General features: G+C 43.1%; 1 protein-coding gene across 4 annotated transcripts in view; it reads left to right on the top strand.

Annotated features, from left to right (window-relative positions):
- The first annotated feature begins 2,112 nt into the window (after window positions 1-2,112).
- Window positions 2,113-23,069, top strand: part of LOC140741499 (protein AF-10-like) — a 335,405-nt gene continuing 314,448 nt past the window's right edge. The window contains exons 1-2 of one of the 4 annotated variants that reach the window (XM_073071772.1): window positions 2,113-2,396; window positions 10,574-10,653. In XM_073071772.1, the coding sequence (XP_072927873.1) occupies window positions 2,288-2,396; window positions 10,574-10,653 (189 nt within the window). In that variant the 5' untranslated portion in view covers window positions 2,113-2,287. The remainder of the gene's footprint in view (window positions 2,397-10,573; window positions 10,654-23,069) is intronic. The other 3 variants (XM_073071775.1, XM_073071770.1, XM_073071771.1) reach the window with 3 other exon arrangements.

Here is a 23,069-nt window from a genome sequence, read left to right as displayed (position 1 = left end):
AGAAGAGAACCTTGAACCTCGGAGTGGATGGACTACAGTGGCAGAAGACCATGAGCATACCTGATAAAGAGGCTACTGAGTGTATAAAATGGTAAGTAGCATAGATAGGGCAGATGGCCAAATGTTTCTCACAGGGTGGGAATATTAATTACCAGAGGGTATAGATTTGAGGTGAGAGCGGGGAAAGTTTCAAGGAGATTGGGTGTTTTTTAACATGTTACAAAAATAAGTAATGTAAAATACAAAAAACAAGGTGGTGTTCATGGACCATTCAGAAATCTGATAGCAGAAGGGAAGAGGTTGTTCTTAAAACATTTAGTGTGGGCCTTCAGGCTCCCGTATCTCCTCTCTGTTGGGGCTGCACGTTAGCATAATTATAATACGGGACCAGTGACTTGGGTACAGTTCCTGCCAGTGTCTGTAAGGAGTTTGTACATTCTCCCCGTGACCATGTGGGTGTTCTCCAGGTGCTCTGGTTTTCTCCCACATCCCAAAGACGTGGGTAACTAGGTTAATCGGTCACATGGGCAGTAGGGGCTCATTGGGCTGGAAGGGACTGTTACTGTGCTGTATCTCTAAATAACAATACACTGCTGGGGAAGGTGGTGGAAGGAGATACAATAACCACATTTAAGAAGCATTTAGACAGACACATGGACAGGCAGGAAATAGGGGAATATATTCCACATGCAGGCTAATAAGTTTCAACTGGCATCATCGAGGGAGAGGTCAGCAACTTTAAATTCCTCAGTGTTATCATTTCAGAGGATCTGTCCTGGGTCCAGCACGTAAGTGCCATTACAAAGAAAGCACAGCAGCACCTCTACTTAGAAGTTTGTGAAAACTTAGCATGACATTTGAAGCTTTGACAAACTTCTGTAACTGTGTCAGAGAGTATATTCACTGGTTGCATCATGGACTGGTATGGAATCACCAATGCCCTTGAATGGAAAATCTTATAAAAAGTAGTGAATATAGCCCAGGCCGTTACAGGCCAAGCCCTCCCCTACCATTGAGCACATCTACATGGAGTGCTGTTGCAGGAAAGCAGCATCCATCATCAAGGGCCGCTCCTTCCAGGTCATGCTCTCTTCTCGCTGCTGCCATCAGGAAGGAGGTACAGGAGCCTCCGGACTCACACCACCAGGTTCAGGAACAGTTATTACCCCTCAACCATCAGGCTTCTGAACCAAAGGGATTAACTTCACTCAACTTGCCCCACCACTGAACTGTTCCCACAACCTATGGACTCACTTTCAAGGACCCTTCGCCCCACTTTTTGCATATTTATTGCTCATTTGTTTTTTTTTACTGTTCTGTTTTGTCTTCCTTTTGTATTTGCACAGCTTGTCACTTTTTGCATTTTGGTTGGTTTGTCTTGTGTGCAGTTTTTCATTGATTCTGTTATGTTTCTTTGTATTTTCTGTAAATGCCCGCAAGAAAACGAATCTTAGGGTTGTATATAGTGACAGATATGTACTTTCATAATACATTTACTCTGTACAGCACAGAGGTGGAGGGCTGAAGGGTCAATCCCTGTGTTGTGTTGTACTGTACTGTTTTCTGTGTTTTATATACTGTTATTACCGAAGCTACTAACCACGAAGGACCCTCACCATCCCAAACACACTTTCTTTTCCGTTACTACCATCGGGAAGGAGGTTCAGGATCCTGAAGAGCCACACTCGGTTGTTGAAGAACAGCCTCTTCCCCTCTGCCATCGGATTTCAGAATGGTCCACGAACACTACCTTGTTATTTGTCTTTTGCAATATTTATTTATGTAACATAGTAACGTTTAGGCGTTGCACTGTACTGCTGCTGCAAAACGGCGAATTTCACGACACATGTCAGTGATAATAAGCCTGATTATGATTCAAACTAAGAGCTGTAAAGGGCAAACACACCAGAGATGAGGTACGCATATAAAAATAAGATCTAGAACACGTGACTCATTTCAAACGCTTCTTAATTTCCCCCAAACATCGTTCAGTGTTCCAGCACTGAGATAGGCGTAAAATTCTGCAAAGGAAAACAGAAATAGAAAAGTCACCCTACCTAGCGACTTTGAACGGGGCCGGGTCGGGGAACCGCAGAATTTATTCTCTGCGGCCATAGTTGCGAGAATGAGCAGCGCTTGCGCCCTGGTAATGGTTGTATTGCACTGAGAGGGACGGGACTGCCCCCCCCCCTCCAAATTATGGGGAAACAATGTGTCGGAGAGAAGATGCTGCTGGTTACTTTGTCGTAACTACTTTTCAGCGGGGAATCGGGACGGGCCGGGAAGTATGAAGGAGATGGTTGGAGGTTGCTGCGTGTGTTCAGACGAGAGAGGATGGGACGAGAATCCTTTGGTCTACTGTGACGGACATGGTTGCAATGTTGCTGTTCATCAAGGTAAAGGCAGCGAGGAGGAGGAAGGCATATTTTAAACCGAGAGAGAAAAGCAGGCTTAAGGCTTGTAAGAGGATGTGGTGCTTCGGTGCACGTTCATTTCTCGCCTTTGAAAATTAAGCGTGTGATTTAAAAAAAATATATATATTCCCTTTCCCTGGTTTTAAACCGGCAGGGAAGGATTGTAATTTTAAAACCAGAAGTTAGCAACATTCGCCCGTCTTATTTGCCGGCCGTGGAGGCCAATGATGTGTCCTTTCCAATTGTCAGTCACGTAGCCTTGTTTGTGAGGTTATTTTAAACCCTCTCTGCCGCACGCATGTTTGTCGGTAAGGCAATCGTGCACATTTTCCCGATGGTGTATATTCGAGATGTATTTTGGTTGTTCATTTTTTTTGGAAAGGAATCTAACTTTTTATTTCTGGCTGGGCTTTTCGGACACTTAGAAGTGCGCCACATTGACCTGTGATTAATAATCCAATCTCATAATTATAAGCGTGGGGCGATAGAGGGGAGTGGAAGAGTATGCTGCTCACCTACTGCGTTCTACTGATTGACGGCTGTGTGTGATGTTTGGCAGTTAGTTCCCGGGAGCGTTGCTAGCACCTACTGGTGTCTCTGTTTACAGTCATCCCATAAACCCCTCGCGGATCTCCTGATAGCAACCCCCCCTCCCCCCCACTTGATGGGACTATTACATGGCCCAGAAAATTCCTAGGCTGAAGATATGGATTAGGTGAACCAGATTGACATTAGGGTCTCTCCAGTCGGCGACAAGAAGGAAGGAGGGGAAGAAATCAGGCTTCACTTATAGGAAGTCCACTTTAAAAATAATAACAGTTCTGAAGAGACTTCACAGAGCTGGTTAATGAGGAGATCATAGGCCTGTACTCGGTATAGTTTAGAAGAATGGGGGGGGGGGAATCTCATGGAAGCCTATTAAATCTTTAAAGGCCCAGATAGAATGGACGTGGAGAGGAGTGAGGGAGTCTAGGACCAGAGGGCACAGCCTCAGAATAGTAGGACATCCCTTCATTACAGAGATGATGTAGACTTCTTTAGCCAGAAAGTGCTGAATCTCGAATTCACTGCCACCAGACAACTTTGGAGGCCAAGTTATTGAGTATATTTAAAGTGGAACTTGATAGATTCTTGATTAGTCAAGGTGTCAAAGGTTACAGGGTGAAGGCAGGAGAATGCTGTTGAGAGGGATAGTGAATCAGTTATGATAGAATGACAGCACAGACTCAATGGGTTAAACAACCTGCTATATCTTATGGTTTTATATACACAGAGATTCTGCAGATGTTGGAAATCCTGAGTAGTGCACACAAAAATGCCAGAGAAATTTAGCAGGTCTGTGCAGAGGTATTAGACATAGAACATAGAATAGTACAGCACATTACAGGCCCTTTGGCCCACAATGTTGTGCCGACCCTCAAACCCTGCCTCCCATATAATCCCCCACCTTAAATTCCTAAAACAGTTGACACTTTAGCTGAGATCCTTCATCAGGATTGGCAAGAAAGGGTGAGTAGCTAGACTTGACCCGAAATGCCGACTGTTTATTTTTTCTCCAGAGATGCAGTCTGATGTGCTGAGTTCCTTATGCAATTAGTGTGTGTGTTAATCAGCAAGGACGTGTTGAGGCAGGTGACCAAAAGGTGACTCAGTGAAGTTAGGTTTTAACCAGCCTCTGAGGAGGAGAGGAGAGTTAGAGAGTTTGAGGTTGGCATTTCATTGCTTGAAATCCAGACTGAAGCCAATGGAAGCAGCGAAGAGGTGAGGGAAGTGCTGGGATTTACTAGCTCAGAGTTGGAGGAAGTTTGACTTCCCAAAGCTGGGTGAGGCTCTGCAAGGATTTGAACACTGTCGAAGACTATATACAGAAAGGTGCTGGAAAAAGGCCAGGAACAACATGAAGGATCCCACCCACCCTGTTCATGGAGTTTGTCCCTCTTCAGGACCACCAGACTCAAAGACACTAACCAACCCTCCATGCAGCCCACCACCGCCATAACTTTGTCATTTCCTGTCAGTCATCTTGTGTACAAATGCCCCTGTACTTAGCATCACTTTATGAACATAGAATCAATCTACAATACAATAAGCTATTTTATGTATTTATATTTATTGTGTTTTTTAATTATTGGGTTCTTTATCTTAGTGTGGTTTTTTTTGTGCTGCTTCAGATCCAGAGTAACAATTATTTCATTGTTCTTTACACTTGTGCACTGGAAATTATATTAAACAATCTTGAATCTTGACTCCAAATTGGTGCTCCTGAATGCTGATGTGGACACGATTTGTTGTGGTTGTGTACAGCCTGCACAGTTAATTTGGTTCGCTGCTGCTCACTGCCTGGGCATGGCAAGCAGACAGGGTGAATCTGTTCTGAGCGTGTGACAGGGTGGGAGAATCCAGTCTTCAGATCATAAACACAAGAGATTCTGCTAGGGTAAGATCCTTCATCAGGACTTGTTTTGCTGTTGTTTTTTGTTGCTGTTTTATTGTGGCTTGTTTTTATTTCTGTTGAATGTGTAGCGACATTTGTGGGTTGCCCGCCAGCACAACTTAAGGTTATCTTGGTTGATAACATAAGCAACACATTTAACTATGTTTCAGGAAGTTCAAAGTAAATTTATTATCAAAGTACATATATGTCACCATATAGAAGAACCCTGAGATTGGTTTTCCTGCAGGCATACTCAATCAATCCATAATAGCCATAATAAAATCAATGATGGGCATTGAGTACAACTCGTGATTGACTGGGCTGTATCCACTACTTTTTGTAGGATTTTCCATTCAAGGGCATTGGTGTTTCAATACCAGGCTGTGATGCAGCCTGTCAATATATTCTTCACTACACATCTATGGAAGTTTGTCAAAGTTTTAGATGTCATGTTGAATCTTCATAAACTCCTAAGGAAGTAGAAGCACTGCCTTGCTTTCTTTATAATTGTGCACACAGTACATGCTGGGCACAAGACAGGTCTTCTGAAATAATAACACTGATGTAAATGTAAATATGCCCAGAGCATGTGTTACAAAGCCTGGTAAAAGTTCCTTCTTGTGGCTTCTTTTGAGGCTATGCCATGTAGTCTGAGGAATTGTGCTGGAACTCTGTACTTCACTCCTGAGCATGAGCAGGCAATGGAGGAAATTGGGAGTTTGTTTATTATTGTCACATGTACTGAAATACTGCAAAACTTGTATACTATTTATACTGATCAAACCATTACACAGTGCATTGAGGTTGATTAAGGTAAAACAATAACAGTAACACTTACTTTTTTGCTCTCTTTTTGCACCACTAATTAAATTAATTTTTAAAATACATTTCTTATTGTAATTTATAGTTTATTATGATGTATCACAATGTACTGATGCTACAAAGCAACAAATTTCACAACATATTCCAATGATATTCAACCTGATTCTGAGAATGCAGAATAAAGTGTTTATAAAAAAAAAACAACTATGGAGAATTGCAGTAGAGGTAGACAGTGAGGTACAAGATTATAATGAGGTAGATTGTAAGGTTAAGAGTTCATTTTATCGTACTGTGGAACCATTCAGTAGTCTTGTAGCAGCAGGATAGAAGCTGTCCTTAAGCCTGGTGGTACAGGCTTCCAGACTTTTGTACTGTATCTTCCATCACTGAATTATTGAAATTTCTAAGACAGACATATTATAAATGAAGCCGCTCAGTCTTTTACACATTGAATGTTTGTCAGTCTTTGTATAGTTTTTCATAAATTCTACTGTATTTCAGATAGAGTGGACGTGGAGAGGATATTTCTTATACTGGGGGAGTCTAGGACCAGAGGACACAGCCTCAGATTTAGGACAACCCTTTAGAGCAGAGATGAGGAGGAATTTCTTTAGCCAGAGGATGATGAATCTGGTGAATCTTTGCCACAGACTGATGAGAAGGCCAAGTCATTGATATATTTAAAGTGGAGGTTCCTGATTAGTCAGGGCGTCAAAGGTTACAAGGAAAAACTTCTTCTCCCAGAGAGTCGTGGGGGTCTGGAATGCACTGCCTCGGAAGGTAGTGGAGGCCAATTCTCTGAATGCTTTCAAGAAGGAGCTAGATAGGTATCTTATGGATAGGGGGATCAAGGGATATGGGGACAAGGCAGGAACCGGGTATTGATAGGAATTGATCAGCCATGATCTCAAAATGGCAGTGCAGGCTCAAAGGGCCGAATGGTCTACTTCTGCACCTATTGTCTATTGTGAGAAGGCAGGAGAATGGGGTTGAGAGGGATAATAAATCAGCTGTGATGGAATGGCAGAACAGACTCAATGGGCTGAATGGCATAATTCTGCTCCTATGTCTTATGGACTTCTATATGCACCTTGATAATAAATTTACTTTGAACTTCGAACCTAAACTCACATCTCAACTGTCATCCTTGTGGTCTTTACCTCGGTAGCTATACACTTGGTTACTGTTTAAGTCCAGATTTCTGCATTTACAGTCCATTAAGGCAGTGAGATGCAGATCCACTAATTACCCCCGGGTGAAAAAGTGTTTGCTTAGTTTCCCATAGTGTCAGTTTATTTACTTATTCATTTAGAGATGTATCACAGAACAGGACTTTCCTACTCAATGAGCTGCATCACCTAATTAATCACAGGAACATTTATAATGACCAAGCACATCTTTGGAATGTAGGAGGAAACCCATGTGGTTCAAGGGGCGAATGTGCAAACTCCTTGCAGATGGTGCCAAAATTGAACTCTGCATCACCTTTTGCTTGAAGAAGCTTCTCCCAATGTTCGTTTAAATTTTCTTTCCTCTGAGTTTAAACCTTTGCCCTTTTTTTTTAGCAACCCCTCCCTGGGGTGCCAAAGTATAGTGTAGGGGTTAGTGGGATGTTGGGGTTCAATTCCAGTGTTCTCTGTAAACAAGTTTGTGCGTGCTTTCCCCAGTGGCTCTGGTTTTCTCCCACTGTCCAAGGATGTACTGGTTAGTAGGTTAATTGGTCATTTCAAATTGACCTGTGATCAAGCTAGGGTTAAATCGGTGGTTGCTGGGCAGCACGAGTCAAAAGGCCAGTAGGGCCTATTCTGCACTGTATCGCTAAGTAAACAAATAAAAGACTTTGTGCTTTCATGCTGTATATGGCCCTCCTCAATGTGTACACCTCCATCAGGTTACCCATCAATCTTCTGTGTTCCATGGAATTTGTATATTATATGTATGATCTGTTTAACTCGTGGAACTTGTTTGGATGTTCAAAAACACCGTAGTGTTTTGAAGTCCAGTCATTCTCATAATGTTGCAATGAGGCTGGAGTCCTCCAGTGGTACGTAGATAATTTGAGTAGGTAACACCCTCTGAATTGTGCAAGAGCCTGGTAGAGTACTCAGGAGTGTCAGGCTAGCAACACATACAAATTGCTGGAAGAACTCAGCAGGTCAGGCAACATCTATGGAAATGGACAAAAAGTTGACATTTCAGGTTGAGACCCTTCCTCAGGACTAGAAAGGAAGGGGGGAGCGGAAGGAGGACAAGCTAGATAGGTGAAGCTAGGTGGGTAGGGGAGGGTTATGAAATAAGCTGGGAGGTGATAGGTGGAAAAGGCAAAGGGTTGAAGAAGAAGTAATCTGATGGGTGAGGAGATTGGACTATGGGGAAAAAAGGAAGGAGGAGGGGCCCCAAGGGGAGGTGAGAGGCAGGTAGGGAGAAGAAGTAAGAGGGCACTGATGAACTGAAGAAGAGGGAAGTGGGAGGGAAAAAGTTACTGGAAGTTGGAGAAGTTGAAGTTCATGCCATCTGGTTGGAAGTTACCTGGACATGTTACTCCTCCAACCTGAGAGTTGCCTCATCACGTCAGAAGAGGAGGCCATGCACTGATATGTCGGAATGGGAATGGGGATAGTAGTAAAAATGGATGGCTACCAGGAAATTCTGCATTTTGCGGATGGACCGGAGGTACCTTCTGAAATATGATACTTGCAATAGTGCAAGAGCCTGGGAGCGTGTCAAAGTAACAGCACACATTGGAGAAACTCAGCAGGCTCTATGGAGGGAAATAAGCAGTCGACATTTTCAGCAAAGACCCTTCATCAAGACAGGGAAGGAAGGGAGTAGAAGCTAGAACATGGAGGTGTGGGCTTGTTGCATCATTACCCCTCCCCAACCCCTATCTTCCTGTTACTGTACTCTTCCGGTGTGACTCAGTAAAAATGTTTAATCATACTATTCCGTAGTTGTCCTTGCTCCGCGCAGACGTTGCACTGCATCCTTCCTTTCCAATTGTGAAGAAGGATCTTGACCCAAAATGTCAACTGTTTATTTCCCTCCATAGGTGCTGCCTGACTTGCCAAGAGTGGCATGATAGTGCAGCAGTTAGTATAAAGCTAATTCCCGTCGCTGGTTTTCCTCCAGGTGTCCCAGATTTCTCTGTCACTCCAAGGATGTTAGGGTTAGTGAGTTGTGTTGGCACCGGAAGTGTAGTGACACTTGCCTCCAGCACATTCTCGGACTATGTTGGTCATTGACGTAAATGATGCATTTCATTGTACATGTGATAAATGAAACTAATCTTTAAGTTCCTAACACACTTTGTGTGGTGTTGCTCAAGATTTCTAGCATCTGCAAAATGTTTTGTGTCTCTGAGTGTTGGGCTAGATTTTATACTCAAACCTCTGCTGTGAGTTTTGAACTCTGGTGTGGACGTGAAGAGTGGTTTCTGCTGAGCCACAATGCGCACTTTCACTAAGAATGGGAAAGAGTAAATCGGCAAACAAGGATAATGTCGTGTTGTGGAAGCATTGACTATACACTCAGTGGCCACATTATTATGTACTTCCTATACCTAATAAAGTGACTGTTGAGTGTATGTTGGTGGTCTGCTGTTGTAGCCCATTCACTTCAAGGATCGATGTGCTATATGATGTGTCACCAACTTTTTTTGCACCGCGGACTGGTTTAATATTGACAATATTCTTGCGGACGTGGCCGGGGGTGGGGGGGGGAAGATGTTAATTGCAACCGGAATATAAGTGTTAAGTCAACTATAAGTCACATATAAGTGGCTAATACACTCAATTTTGTTTCTAAAAGGGTTTATCTAACGAATTTAATATTAAACACACAGCGCATATTTTCCTCGTATGAATATATAAAATCATTGCAACACACCAGTGAGAGGACAAGGTAAGGGCTGGAGGTCCCCATACTGGGGCCACGGCGGCCGCAGTCTGGAGAGAACGACCGACTCAACGAGGAGGAGTGTGACAGGGCACGCGCCCGCCCCCCTTGTAGATAGGTAGGAACGATCTATCGGCTGACAAAAGTTTGGCTCAAGGGATGACTTTCAGTAGATCGCAACGAGGTAGCTGCTCTGCTACTATGAGACCCTGAGCCCGAATTAGGTCGTCTGCAAATATTTTAGCACCGGGTTCCCCACGAACATTCGGTGTGCTAAGCAGGTTTAGAGACGGTGCCCATCTGTCCGTGCTCCAGGCCAGTAGCACCGGCACTTCTTGCCGGCCGGTTACCAGAGGCCAACCAGTGATCCCTGGCACGAGGGTATCACTGCATTTAGGCGACTGATGACCTCACGTGGGTAATGACTTCACGTGCGTTCAAGTTCAACAGTGGGCGTGACAGGGAATGAGGAAAGGTGCAGCTGACATATTTCATATTGCCAAATCATATCGTTTCCTCACGGCCCGGTAGCACATGCTTTGCAGCCCGGTACCGGTCCGCGGCCTGGTGGTTGGGGACCTCTGTGCTATACATTCAGCACACACTTTTTTAATGTGTGGCCTTCCTGTCAGCTTGAACCATTCTGGCCATTTTCCTCTGACCTCTGTCATTAACAGTGCATTTTCAGCCACAGAAACTGCTGCTGCCTGGATATTTTCTGTTTTTATTTTTTGCTACATTCTTTGTAAACTCTAGAGATGGTTGTGCATGGAAATCCCAGGAGAGCAGTTTCTGAGATACTCAAACCACCCTGTCTAGCACCAACAATCATTCCAAGGTTAAAGTCACTTCTTCCCCATTCTGATGTTTGGTCTGAACAACTATTGAACCTCTTGGCCATGTCTCCATGTTATGTATTGAGTTGCTGCCACATGATTGGCTGATGAGGTGTAGCCACTGAGTGCATTTCTCTATATTCATGATACTTTTTCATTCTCTTTATTTGCAGCTTGTTATGGAATCATTCAGGTGCCAACTGGACCTTGGTTCTGCAGGAAGTGTGAATCTCAAGAACGAGCTGCCAGAGTAGTGAGTATTTGTTGGATGTCATAACAGTTATTAGTTTTAACTGCCTTGATCTTTGAAGGATTGAAGTTTTCAAACATGGTGTTGTGCCTTGCTTGTGATAGTTCTAATATCAAGTTTATGTTGCAGCTCAATTTTACAATTGGAATTTTGTCCTGGATACAGTGATCTCATTGAAACTTACAAAACTTGTTGGGTGGGTGCAAGGATAATGTTTCTTTTGGCTACAGTTTCTTAAACTGTGGTTCACAATCTCAGAATACAGGATAGGTTACTTGGTCATTGTAAATTGTCCTGTGATTAGATTCGGGTTAAATCGGTGTTGTTTGCAGTTGCTGGGCCGTGCTCCTCTGGACCTATTCCTGCTGTATCTCCTAGTATAATAAATAAATAAAATGAATCTCAAATGTAGTATATGGTGATAATAAATTTGCTTTGATCTTTATGGTTGAGAACGGTAGAATGAATTTGAAATGCAATTTCTACAAAGTGCCTACCGGTTCTGCAAGAAAATGCACGATGAACTGTCATGGACTTGGGCAGAAGGGCCTGTATCCGTGCTGTATTCCTCTCTCTGACGCATAGATTATGGAGTGATGCAGTGGAGGAGGAGATGGCCATTCAACCTATTTGATGATTGCCCAATTTACCTCAAAGTTCATTACAAGTTGGTGCAGTGTTGAATGTGTTGTGTAGTAGTTATCACCTTGTTGCCACGCAAGTTGATAGGGTTATTAAGAAGGTGCAAGGCATGTTGGCCTTCATTAGTCAGGGGATTGAGTTCAAGAGCCACGAGGTAATGTTGCAGCTCTATAACACCCTGGTTAGACCACATTTGGAGTATTGAGTTCAATTCTGGTCATCGCAGTATAGGAAGGATGTGGACACTTTAGAGATGGTGCAGAGGAGATTTACCAGGATGCTGCCTGGCTTAGAGAATATGTCTTATGAAGGTAGGTTAAGTGAGCTAGGGCATTTTTCTTTGGTGCGAAGGAGGATAAGAGGTGACTTGATAAGAGGTATACAAGATGGAGTGGATAGCCAGAGGCATTTTTCCAGGTCTGAATTGGCTAATACAAGGGGCACAGTTTTAAGTTGATTGAAGGAAAGTATAGGAGGAATAGCAGAAGAAAGTTCTTTATGCAGGAGGGGGTGTGTGTGTGTCAGAGGTAGTGGCAGAGGCAGGTACATTAAAGGTACTTAAGAATCTGTCAGATAGGCACGGATGACAGAAAATGAGGGTTACATAGGAAGGTCCTGATAAAGGGTCTCGGCCCAAACTGTCAATTGTTTATTCCTCCCCATCGATGCTGTCTGACCTGCTGAGTACCTCCACCACTTTGTGTTTGTTCCAGCATCTGCAGAATCTCTTGTATTTATGTAGAGATTGATCTTGGAGGTAGGTTAAAGGGTCAGCACAACATTGTGGGCTGAAGGAACTGTACTGTCCTGTAATGTTCTATGAATTCCTCTACCAAATTTTGATTCCTTTGTTAATGAGACCGAATTTTGAAAGGGAAACAAAGTGCATAGCACCTACAATGCAGCATGATTAGTGCAGTCTAGGGGATGAGTTTCCTTCCTCTCACCTCTGTAATTACATTGTGCATTTTTCAAGCACTGTCCACATTTCTATGTTATAAAAGTGTACATCATGATAGCATTGTAACATGATGGGCACCACACTAATGTTTACTATCCTAATAAAGATATTTCTGAGCCGGCTTCCAAAATTCTTTGTGGGCGTAATCACTAGAGCAGTGGTTCCGAACCTGGGATCCATGGACCCTTTACTTAATGGCATGGGTCCAAGGCATAAAAATAGTTTGGAACCTCTGCACTAGAGGGACATTGTTTCATTTGGTTGTATATATGTACAGTCAGATGACAATAAGAGTGAACTTGAACCGAAACTAGAATATAGAACTGTACACACCCTTTAGCCTACCATGTTGTGCCAACCATTTAACCTATTCCAAGATCAATCTTGTCCTTCCCTCCTACCTAACCATCTAGTTTTCTGTCATCCATGTGCCTTTCTAATAGATTCTTAAATGTCCCTAACATATCTGGCTCTACCACCACCCCTGCAGGACAATAGCTGCATCAAACATAACTATCAACTTAACAAGTACATTAATTTAGGGAATGCGCTGCTTGGGGAGGTGGTAGAGGCAGATATATTTGAGGCTTTTAAGAGACGTTTAGATTGGCACATGAATGTGAGGAAAATTAAGGGGTGTGGACATTGTGTGGACAGAGGTGTTTAGTTGGTCATTTGATTACTAATTTAATTGGTTCGACACAACATTGTGGGATGAAGGGCCTGTTCCTGTGCTGTACTGTTCTATGTTCTTAATTCTGCTCCATAAGACATACGAGCAGAATTAGCCATTCAGCCCGAGTCTGCTCCGCCATTCCATCATGGCTGATTTATTATCCCTCTAAACCACATTCTCCTGCCTTCTCCCTGTAACCTTTGACGTCTTTACTAATCAAGAACCTATCAACCTCTTCTTTACATATACCCAATGACTTGGCCTTCACAACCGTCTGCAGTAATGACTTCCACAGACTCAGCAACCTCTGACTAAAGAAATTTCTCCTCATCTCTATTCTAAATGAGCGTCCTTCAATTTTGAGGCTGTGCCCTCTGGTCCTAGACTCCCCTAATATAGTAATATCCTCTCTGTCCACTCTATTTAGGCCTTTCAATATTCAATACTTTTTAATTAGACCCCCCCCCACTCCACCATTCTTCTGAACTCCAATGAGTACAGGCCCAGAGTCATCAAACACTCTTCATAAGTTAACTCTTTCATTCCTGGGATAGTTTTTGTGAATGATATTGAAATCATGCTCATCCGACTAATATTCTTAAATCTTCTAACTCTGTTTAGTAGTCCCATGCAGCTTCAGTATTCAGTAAACACGAGAGAGTTGAAAGATGTTGGAAATCCAGAGTAACACACACAAAATGCTGGAGGAACTCGGCAGGTCAGGCAGTATCTATGGAGAGTAATAAAGAGTTGATGTTTCAGGCTGAGACCCTTCGTTGGGACTCGTTCTGTCCCCCTCCTTTCCAGTCCTGATGAAGGGTCTTGGCCCAAAATGTTAATTGTTCATTCCTCTCTATAGTTGCTGACTGACCTGCTGAGTTTCTCCAGCATTTGTGTTTCACCATTACATACCTCCTTGAAACTCAACAGACCCAGCGCTCCTAATCTTTCCACATAAGGATGGGATTCTGTGCAATTTTTGGTGTGACCTGCCTTCCTCATCCCCTTCCTCATCACACTAATTCCTTGTGTGAAGCACGTAATTGGGTCAGGTGCTGGAGGACTGCCAAAACTCTATTGGTAAATGAGAGGGAAAGTCAGCAGAATACTGGTTATTTTCTATCCTTTTACCTGCTCTTTATTGTGATTACTTCATTGAATTCTTGGTCTTTTTGTGACTGTAATTATATATGTACTTGTGCATTTGTCTACAGCTGCTGTTGGGTTTTCTTGACATTTGAAACTGGCCACATGAAGTAATCACATGAAAGGAATAGAGAAAGAGAGAAAAATAATTGGATATGATATATGCCAAGGTTGTGGAAATTCAATTCAAAGTCTGGTACAGCCAGAGTCTAGAATGGGACTGAATGTGATGGAATCACAGGAAAGGAAAGGGATGAAGAGGGGAGAGAGGGCTAATCTATAAGCTCCAAGACATAGGTACCATTAGCTCCTTATGCAGTTGGATCCTCGATTCCCTCACTTGCAGACTCCAGTCAGTTTGGATTGGCAACAACATCTCCTCCACAGTCTTCAACAGGACATATGCACCACAGGGATGTGTACTTAGCCCCCGGCTCTACTCGCTTTACACTTATGACTGTGTAGCCAAGCACAGTTCCAATGCCGTGCTTGCTGATGACACCACTGTTATGGGCTGAATCAAAGGTAGTGACAAGTCCACCTTTGCATAGGAGGAAGATTGAAAATCTGGCTGTGATGTCACAACTTCTCACTCAATGTCAGCAAGCCCAAAGAGCTGATAATTGACTTCAGGAGGAGGACACTGGAGATCCATGAACCAGTCCTCATTGGGGGATCAGAGGTGGAGACGGTCAGCAGCTTTAAATTCTGTGGTGTTATCATTTCAGAGGATTTGGCCTGGATCAGGATCAGGTTTATTATCACCAGCATGTGTCATGAAATTTGTTAACTTAGCAGCAGTAGTTCAATGCAATAGCTAATATAGAAGAAGAAGAATAAATAAATAAATTACAGTATATGTATAATGAATAGAATAAAAATAGTGCAAAAAACAGAAATACAAAAGTGAGGTAGTGTTCAATGTCCATTTAGGACTCGGATGGCAGAGGGGAAGAAGCTGTTCCTGAATCGCTGAGTGTGTGCCTTCAGGCTCCTGTACCTCCTCCCTGATGGTCAGTGAGAAAAGGGAATGCCCTGGGTGCTGGAGGTCCTTAATAATGGACGCTGCCTTTCTGAGACACCGCTCCCTGAAGATGTCCTGGGTACTTTGTAGGCTTATACCCAAGATGGAGCCGACTATATTTACAACCCTCTGCAGCTTCTTTCGGTCCTGTGCAGCAGCCCCCCCCCCCCCCCCACCCCATACCAGACAGTGATGCAGCCTGTCAGAATGTGCTCCATGGTACATCTATAGAAGTTTTTGTGTCTATTTGTTGACATACGAAATCTTTTCAACCTCCTAATGAAGCGTAGTCGCTGAGTTGCTGTCTTGCCTTTTTTATAACTGCATTGATATGTTGGGACCAGGTTAGGACCTCAGAGATCTTGACACCCAGGAACTTGAAACTGCTCACTCTTTCCACTTAGGATCCCTCTATGAGGATGGGTATATGTTCCTTCGTCTTACCCTTCCTGAAGTCCACATTTAGCTCTTTTGTCTTACTGACGTCGAGTGCAATATTGTTGCTGCAACACCATCCCACTAGTTGGCATATCTCACTCCTGTACACCCCCTTCGTCTCCATCTGAGATTCCATCAACAATGATTGTATCATCAGCAAATTTATAGATGGTATTTAAGCTATGTCTAGCCACATAGTTATATATATATATGTATATAGAGAGAGAGAGAGTAGATCAGTGGGCTAAGCACACACCCCGAGGTGCACCAGTGTTGATCGTCAGTGAGGAGGAGATGTTATCATCAATCCGCACAAATTGTGGTCTTCCGCTTAAGAAGTCAAGAATCCAATTGCAGAGGGAGTTACAGAGGCCAGGTTCTGTAACTTCTCAATCAGGATTACGGGAATGGTGGTATTAAATGCTGAGTCATAGTCAATGAACAGCATCCTGACGTAGGTGTTTGTGTTGTCCAGGTGGTCTAAAGCCGTGTGAAGAGCCATGGAGATTGCATCTGTCATTGACCTATTGTGGCAATAGGCAAATTGCAGTGGGTCCAGGTCCTTGCTGAGGCAGGAGTTCAGTCTAGTCATGACCAACCTCTCGAAGCATTTCATCACTGTCGATGTGAGTGCTACCAGGTGATAGTCATTAAGGCAGCTCACATTATTCTTCTTAGGCACTGATATAATTGTTGCCTTTTTGAAGCAGTGGGAACTTTCGCCTGTAGCAGTGAGAGGTTGAAAATGTCCTTGAATACCTCCGCCAGTTGGCACAGGTTTTCAGAGCCTATAACCGCCAACAGGATCCAGCATATCACTGTGATTACAAAGAAGGCACAGCAGCACCTCTACTTTTTTAGAGGTTTTCATAGATTCAGCATGTCATCTACTTTACACTTGTGTACAGGAAGTGACATTAAGCAATCTTGAAACTGAAAATCTTTGACAAACCTCTATAGATGTGTGGTCGAGAGTATACTGTTTGCATCACAGCCTGGTGTGGTAATACCAATGCCTTTGAATGGAAAAATCCTACAAAAAGTAGATGACACACACACAATGCCAGTGGAACACAGCAGGCCAGGCAGCATATATAAGGAGAAGCACTGTCGACGTTTCGGGCCGAGACCCTTCGTCAGGATGGGGATCTCCCATCCACTGTCACCAACCTCATAGTTCCCACACCCTGCACTTCCCGTTAAATACACTGAAAAAGTAGATGATATGGCCCAGTCCATCACGGGAAAAGCTCTCCCCACCATTGAGCACAGGAAAGCAGCATCCATCATCAAGGACCTTCTCCATCCAGTCCATGCTCTCTTCTCACTGCTGCCATCAGAAAGGAGGTAAGGGTGCCTCAAGTCCCATACCACCAACTTCAGGAACATTTATCGCTCTTAAACCAATTACCCCAAAGTGGAACTGATCTCTCACAACCTATGGAGTCACTTTTAAAGACTCTAAATCTTGTGTTCTTGATGTTTATTGCTTATTTACCATTATTATTTATTTTCTTTTTGTATTTGCACAGTTTATTGTATTTTGCACATTGGTTGTTTGCCCATCTTTGTCACGTGTGGTTTTTTTATTGATTCTATTTACTGTGAATGCCTGCAAGAAAATGAATCTCAAAGTAATATATGGTGATGTATATGTACTTTGAACATTGGGAGAGTGGGGGAGGAGGAGAGAGACAAGCGAGAGAGGGAGAATGAGAGCATTGTGTAAAGGTAGGGGTTCAAAATCCAGAATGGGATTAAATGTGCTGGATTCACATGAAAAGAAAGGAACAGAGAGAAGAAAAAAGAAGTAGAGTGAAGGGGAGAGAATGAGAGAGAGAAAATAAATGAGAGGGTGAACAGGAGAGAGAATTGTATATGATCTGTGCAAAGATTGGAGGAATTAATTTCAAAGTCTGGTACAGCCAGAGTCCGGAATGGGACTAAATAAACTGGATTAAAGCAGATTGCCAGTTTGCTGAACAGCTTTTGGCAGTTTCTCAGTTTAGATGCATGGAATTACAGAATGAGGAAGTGGAAGTACTTTTCCATTTCAGGATGTGTGATGGTTCATATCCTACTGGAATCCTGAAACTCTGCCATGTGGAAGGGGGTGGGATCAGTAGCACAGAACAGGAATGCACATGGCTTTGGCCCTTCCAGTACAAGGAATGAAGTGCTACTTGGCCACCCTGCCGATTGATTCATTGCAGTTTCAGACAAAGTTATGATAAAGGCAGTTTGTTTTCTGACAGCACTTGCTGGAAGATAGCATTAGGAGTTGTAGTACGATCACTCAAGTCGAGTATGTTGTTCTCTTAAGGGGTTGTCTATTGGGTCCACATAACCAGGATTTTAGGGTGGATTCCCTTAATGGAGAACGCCATGGCATGACTTGATTTAACATGGGGAGGCTGATGCATGGGCAGCCACCACGTGGTCCTTGACAGATCCGGGTCAGAATCCAGTAGCATGGAGTGCAAGACGACTGGGGACTTCCTCTGCCTTCACTGCCGTTGTGTTTTGTCATCATCTTCTGCCATATCCACTGTTGAGGTCTTGGTTGGATCGCTTTGTCTGAAACCTCTCCCTTGACATTTATCACCATGGCTGACCCTAGCATGGGCTCAGCACCAGTTGGCTAAACTCCAGACAGCATCGCTCTCGGAATCTCAGGAACTCACAAGCCTCCCCACCATGACAAGGTGGCGATCCTTGGAGAAGACTGAAAAATAATGTAGTAATAACAAAATGTCATGTCTTGAATTTTAAATATTCCATTCCCAGGCATTTCATCAAACAAAAGAATTGAAGCTGAACCTTATAATGAGATGTACACCATATGTGCATCAATATGCTCAAATAGGTAGATTTTAAGGAATGCATTAAAAGAGACAGAAATCCAAGTCTAGACTTGAGCCTTAGCCAAAGCAATGCAGAATGCCTGTTATTGTTTCAGATTTGTGATTACATTAACTACATTAATAACCTTAGAGGCAATTTTAGGGATAACGAGAGGAGACACTGCAAAGATTCGAAAACAAGAGTGAGAATTTGCAAATTGAATCCTGATTTATTTTTCATCACTTGTTCATGGAATGCAAGGCTGTCATTTGTTATCTATCTCTAATTACTTTTCAGAATCAAAGTTCAAGGAAATTTTATTATCAAAATAGTAGCAGTAGTGCAATCAGAATCAGGTTTAATATCACTGGTGTATGTCTTGAAATTTGTTTTATGACAGCAAATGCAATACATAATAAAAAAAAATTATAATAAGGAATATATATTAACATAAATAGGTAGCACAAAAGAGAGCAAAAAAAGTGAGGCATTAAGGACATCTTCAAAGAGCAGTGCCTCAAAAAGGTGGTATCCATTAAGGGCCCCCATCACCCAGAACTTGCTCTGTTCTCATTGCTACCATCAGGGAGGAGGTACAGGAACCTGAAGCCACACACTCAATGATTCAGGAAAAGCTTCTTCCCCTCCAGCTTCAGATTTCTGAATGGACAATGAACCCACGTAGACGACACTTGAGTGTGATGTTCTCCTGAGGGATTGTGTATTGGTAGGTCCTCAGGGGATTGCGGAGGCCAATCTGGGATCCACATATTCTGGTGCAGTTTAGTGGTGGCTGTGGTTAGTGGTTGGGTCTCTTGTTTGTTATTATCAAAGTACATGTACGTCACCATACGCTAACCTGAGATTCATTTTCTTGTGGGCATCCACAGTAGAACAAAGAAATACAATAGAATCAAAGAAAGAACCAGATGCGAACGAAAACTGACAAGCAACCAGTGTGCAAAAGAAAACAAATGGCAAATACAAAAAAACCCAATAACAATAATTAATTAATTAATAATATGAAGAACATGAGTGAAAGTGAGCCCATAGGTTGTGGAATCAGCTCAGTATTGAGGTGAGTAAAGTTATCCACAGTGGTTATTTATTATCACTGACATACAATGTGAAATTTGGTGTTTTATGGCAGCAATGATCGTGTGCGTAGCATTCTGAAATGGGAGGGTGAGCAGCCAGATGTCATGGTACACATCGGTACCAATGACGTAGGAAGAAAGAGTGAGGAGGTCCTGAAGAGTGAGTATAGAGAGCTTGGTAGGAAGTTAAAAAGCAGGACCTCAAGGGTGGTAATCTCAGGATTGCTACCTGTGCCACGTGCCAGTGAGGGTAAGAATAGGATGCTCTGGAGGATGAACATGTGGCTGAGGAACTGGTGTAGGGGGCAGGGTTTCAGATTTCAGGATCATTGGGCAGGTGGGACCTTGACGAGAGACAGGTTGCACCTGAACTACCGGGGGACCAACATCCTTGCAGGGAGGTTTGTTAGTGCTATTGGGGGGGGGTGGTTAAACTAGATTTGGAGGGGGATAGGAACCAGAGTGCCAGAGAAGATAGTGGAGCAGGGGTGAAAATAAATGATGTTAAAGTTTCATGCAAAGTCACAAATAGAAGGGTTGTGTGTGGTGGTAATAATCTTCTGAGGTGCGTCTATTTCAATGCGAGGAGTATTGTGGGGAAGGTAAGACGAGCTGAGGGCGTGGATTGACACGTGGAGTTACGATATTGTAGCCATTAGTGAAACAGGAGGGGCAGGACTGGCAGCTTAATGTTCCAGGGTTCCGATGTTTCAGACATGGCAGAGGGATGAAGGGTGGGGGGGGGGGGGTGGGGTGGCATTGCTAGTCAGGGAAAATGTTACAGCAGTGCTCAGGCAGGACAGATTAGAGGGCTTGTCTACTGAGGCCATATGGGTGGAGCTGAGAAACAGGAAAGGTATGACCACATTAATAGGTTTGTATTATAGACCACCCAATAGTCAGTGAGAATTGGAGGAGCAAATCTGCAGAGAGATAACAGACAACTGCAGGAAACATAAAGTTGTGATAGTAGGGGATTTTAATTTTCCACACATTGATTGGGACTCCCATACAGTTAAAGGTCTAGACAGGTTAGAGTTTGTAAAATGTTTTCAGGAAAGTTTTCTAAATCAATATATAGAGGTACCAACTAGGGAGGATGCAATATTAGATCTCCTATTAGAAAACGAGTTAGGACAGGTGACGGAAGTGTGTGTAGGGGAACACTTTGGTTCCAGTGATCATAACACCATTAGTTTGATCATGGATAAAGATAGATTTGGTCCTTGGGTTGAGGTTCTAAACTGGAAAAAGGCCAAATATGAAGAAATGAGAAAGGATCTAAAAAGCGTGGATTGGGACAGGTTGTTCTCTGGCAAGGATGTCTTTGGTAAGTGGGAGGCCTTCAAAGGAGAAATTTTGAGAGTGCAGAGTTTGTATGTTCCTGTCAGGATTAAAGGCAAAGTGAATAAGAATAAGGAACCTTGGTTCTCGAGGGATATTGGAACTCTGATAAAGAAGAAGAGAGTAATGTATGACATGTATAGGAAGTAGGGAACAAATAAGGTACTTGAGTATAAAAAGTGCAAAAAAAAATACTTAAAGGAATCAGGAGGGCTAAAAGAAGACATGAGGTAACTTTGGCAGTCAAGGTGAAGGATAATCCTAAGAGCTTCAACAGGTATATTAATAGCAAAAGGATAGTAAGGGATAAAATTGGTCCTCTTGAAGATCAGAGCGGTTGGCTATGTATGGAACCAAAAGAAATGGGGGAGATCTTAAATCGTTTTTTTGCATCTGTATTTACGAAGGAAACTGGCATGGAAATAAGGCAAACAAGTAGTGAAGTCATGGAACCTATACAGATTGAAGAGGAGGAGGTGCTTGCTATCTTGAGGCAAATCAGAATAGATAAATCCCCAGGACCTGACGGTATTCCCTCGGATCTTGAAGGAGACTAGTTTTGAAATTGCAGGGGTCCTGGCAGATATATTTAAAATATCGGTATGTACGGGTGAGGTGCCAGAGGATTGGAAGATAGCTCATGTTGTTCCGTTGTTTAAAAAAGGCTCTTAAAACTAATCCAGGAAATTATAGGCTGGTAAATTTGATGTCGATAGTGGGTAAATTATTGGAAGGAGTACTAAGAGATAGGATCTACAAGTATTTAGATAGACAGGGACTTATTAGGGAGAATCAACTTATGCATGGTAGGTCATGTTTAACAAATCTATAAGAGTTTTTCGGGGAAGTTACAAGGAAAGTGGATGAAGGGAAGGCAGTGGATGTTGTCTACATGGACCAGTAAGGCCTTTGACAAGGTCCCGCATGGGAGGTTAGTTAGTAAGATTCAGTCATTAGGTATACATGGTGAGGTAGTAAATTGGATTGTTGTCTTATGGTAGTAATGAGAAGAGGGCATGGTGAGAGTCTTTAGAGATGGATGCTACCTTCTTGAGGCATTGCCACTTCAAGATTTCCTTGATGGCAGGGAGGGTATATTGATTTTTTTAAATTTAGAGATCTAGGCCCTTCTGCCCCCATAGGCATGCGATGTGCCCTTGTGAACAATTAACCGACTGACCCATATGACTTTGGAATGTGGGGTAAACCGGAGTGCCTGGAGGAAACCCATGTGGTCACGGGGGAGAATGTACAAACTCTTTGCAGGCAGTGGTGAAGTTGAACCCAGGTTGCTGGTGCTGTACTCTTGCTACACCACTGTCCAGCCCGTGCCTGTGATGGAGCTGCAGAGTCAACAGTCTTTTGCACCCTCTTATGATCTAGGCTGTGATGGTACTAGTCAGAATGCCCTCCCCACCGTACATTTGCAGAAATTTACAAAAGTCTTCGGTGGTGTAACAAATCTCCTGAAACTCCTAAAATAAAATAGTCGCTGGTGTCAACACCACTTTCAAGATGTTGATTATAGTTGTGTCATTGGCAGATTTATAGGTGGTGTTTGAGCTGTGCACAGTTGTGAGTGTAGAGAGAGCAGAGCAGTGGGCTAAGCATGCATCCTTGAGTTGAGTCTGTGTTAGAAAACTAGAACACTACAGCACAGTACAGGCCTTCAGCGCTTGATGTTGTGCCGACCAAAATATTCCCTAAAAAAAAAAGTACTAAACCCACACTACCCCGTAACCCTCTATTTTTCTTTCATCCATGTGCCTGTCCAAGAGGCTCTTAAATACCCCTAATGTTTTAGCCTCCAGCAACATCCCTGACAAGTCATTCCAGGCACTCACAACCCTCTGTGTTTTAAAAAAAAAACACACCAAAACTTACCCCTGATGTCTTCCCTAAACTTCTCTCCCTTAACTTTGTACATATGCCCTCTGGTGTTTGCTATGTGTGCCCTGGGAAACAGGTACTAGCTATCTACCCTAACTATGCCCCTCATAATCTTGTAGACCTCTATCAAGTCCCGTCTCATCCTTCTACGCTCTAAAGAGAAAAGTCCCAGCTTTGCTAACCTTGCCTCATAAGACTTGTTTTCCAATCCGGGCAACATCCTGGTAAATCTCCTCTGCACCCTCTCGATAGCTTCCACATCCTTCCTATAATGAGGTGACCAGAACTGAACACAATACTCTAAGTGTGGTCTCACCAGAGATTTGTAGAGTTGCAACATGACCTTTCTACTCTTGA

This window comes from Hemitrygon akajei, chromosome 18 (genome assembly GCF_048418815.1).
Source record: "Hemitrygon akajei chromosome 18, sHemAka1.3, whole genome shotgun sequence".
Lineage (NCBI taxonomy): Eukaryota > Metazoa > Chordata > Chondrichthyes > Myliobatiformes > Dasyatidae > Hemitrygon > Hemitrygon akajei.
The sequence above is the reverse complement of the archived record's forward strand: the minus strand, read 5'-3'. Positions and strand labels throughout refer to the sequence as shown.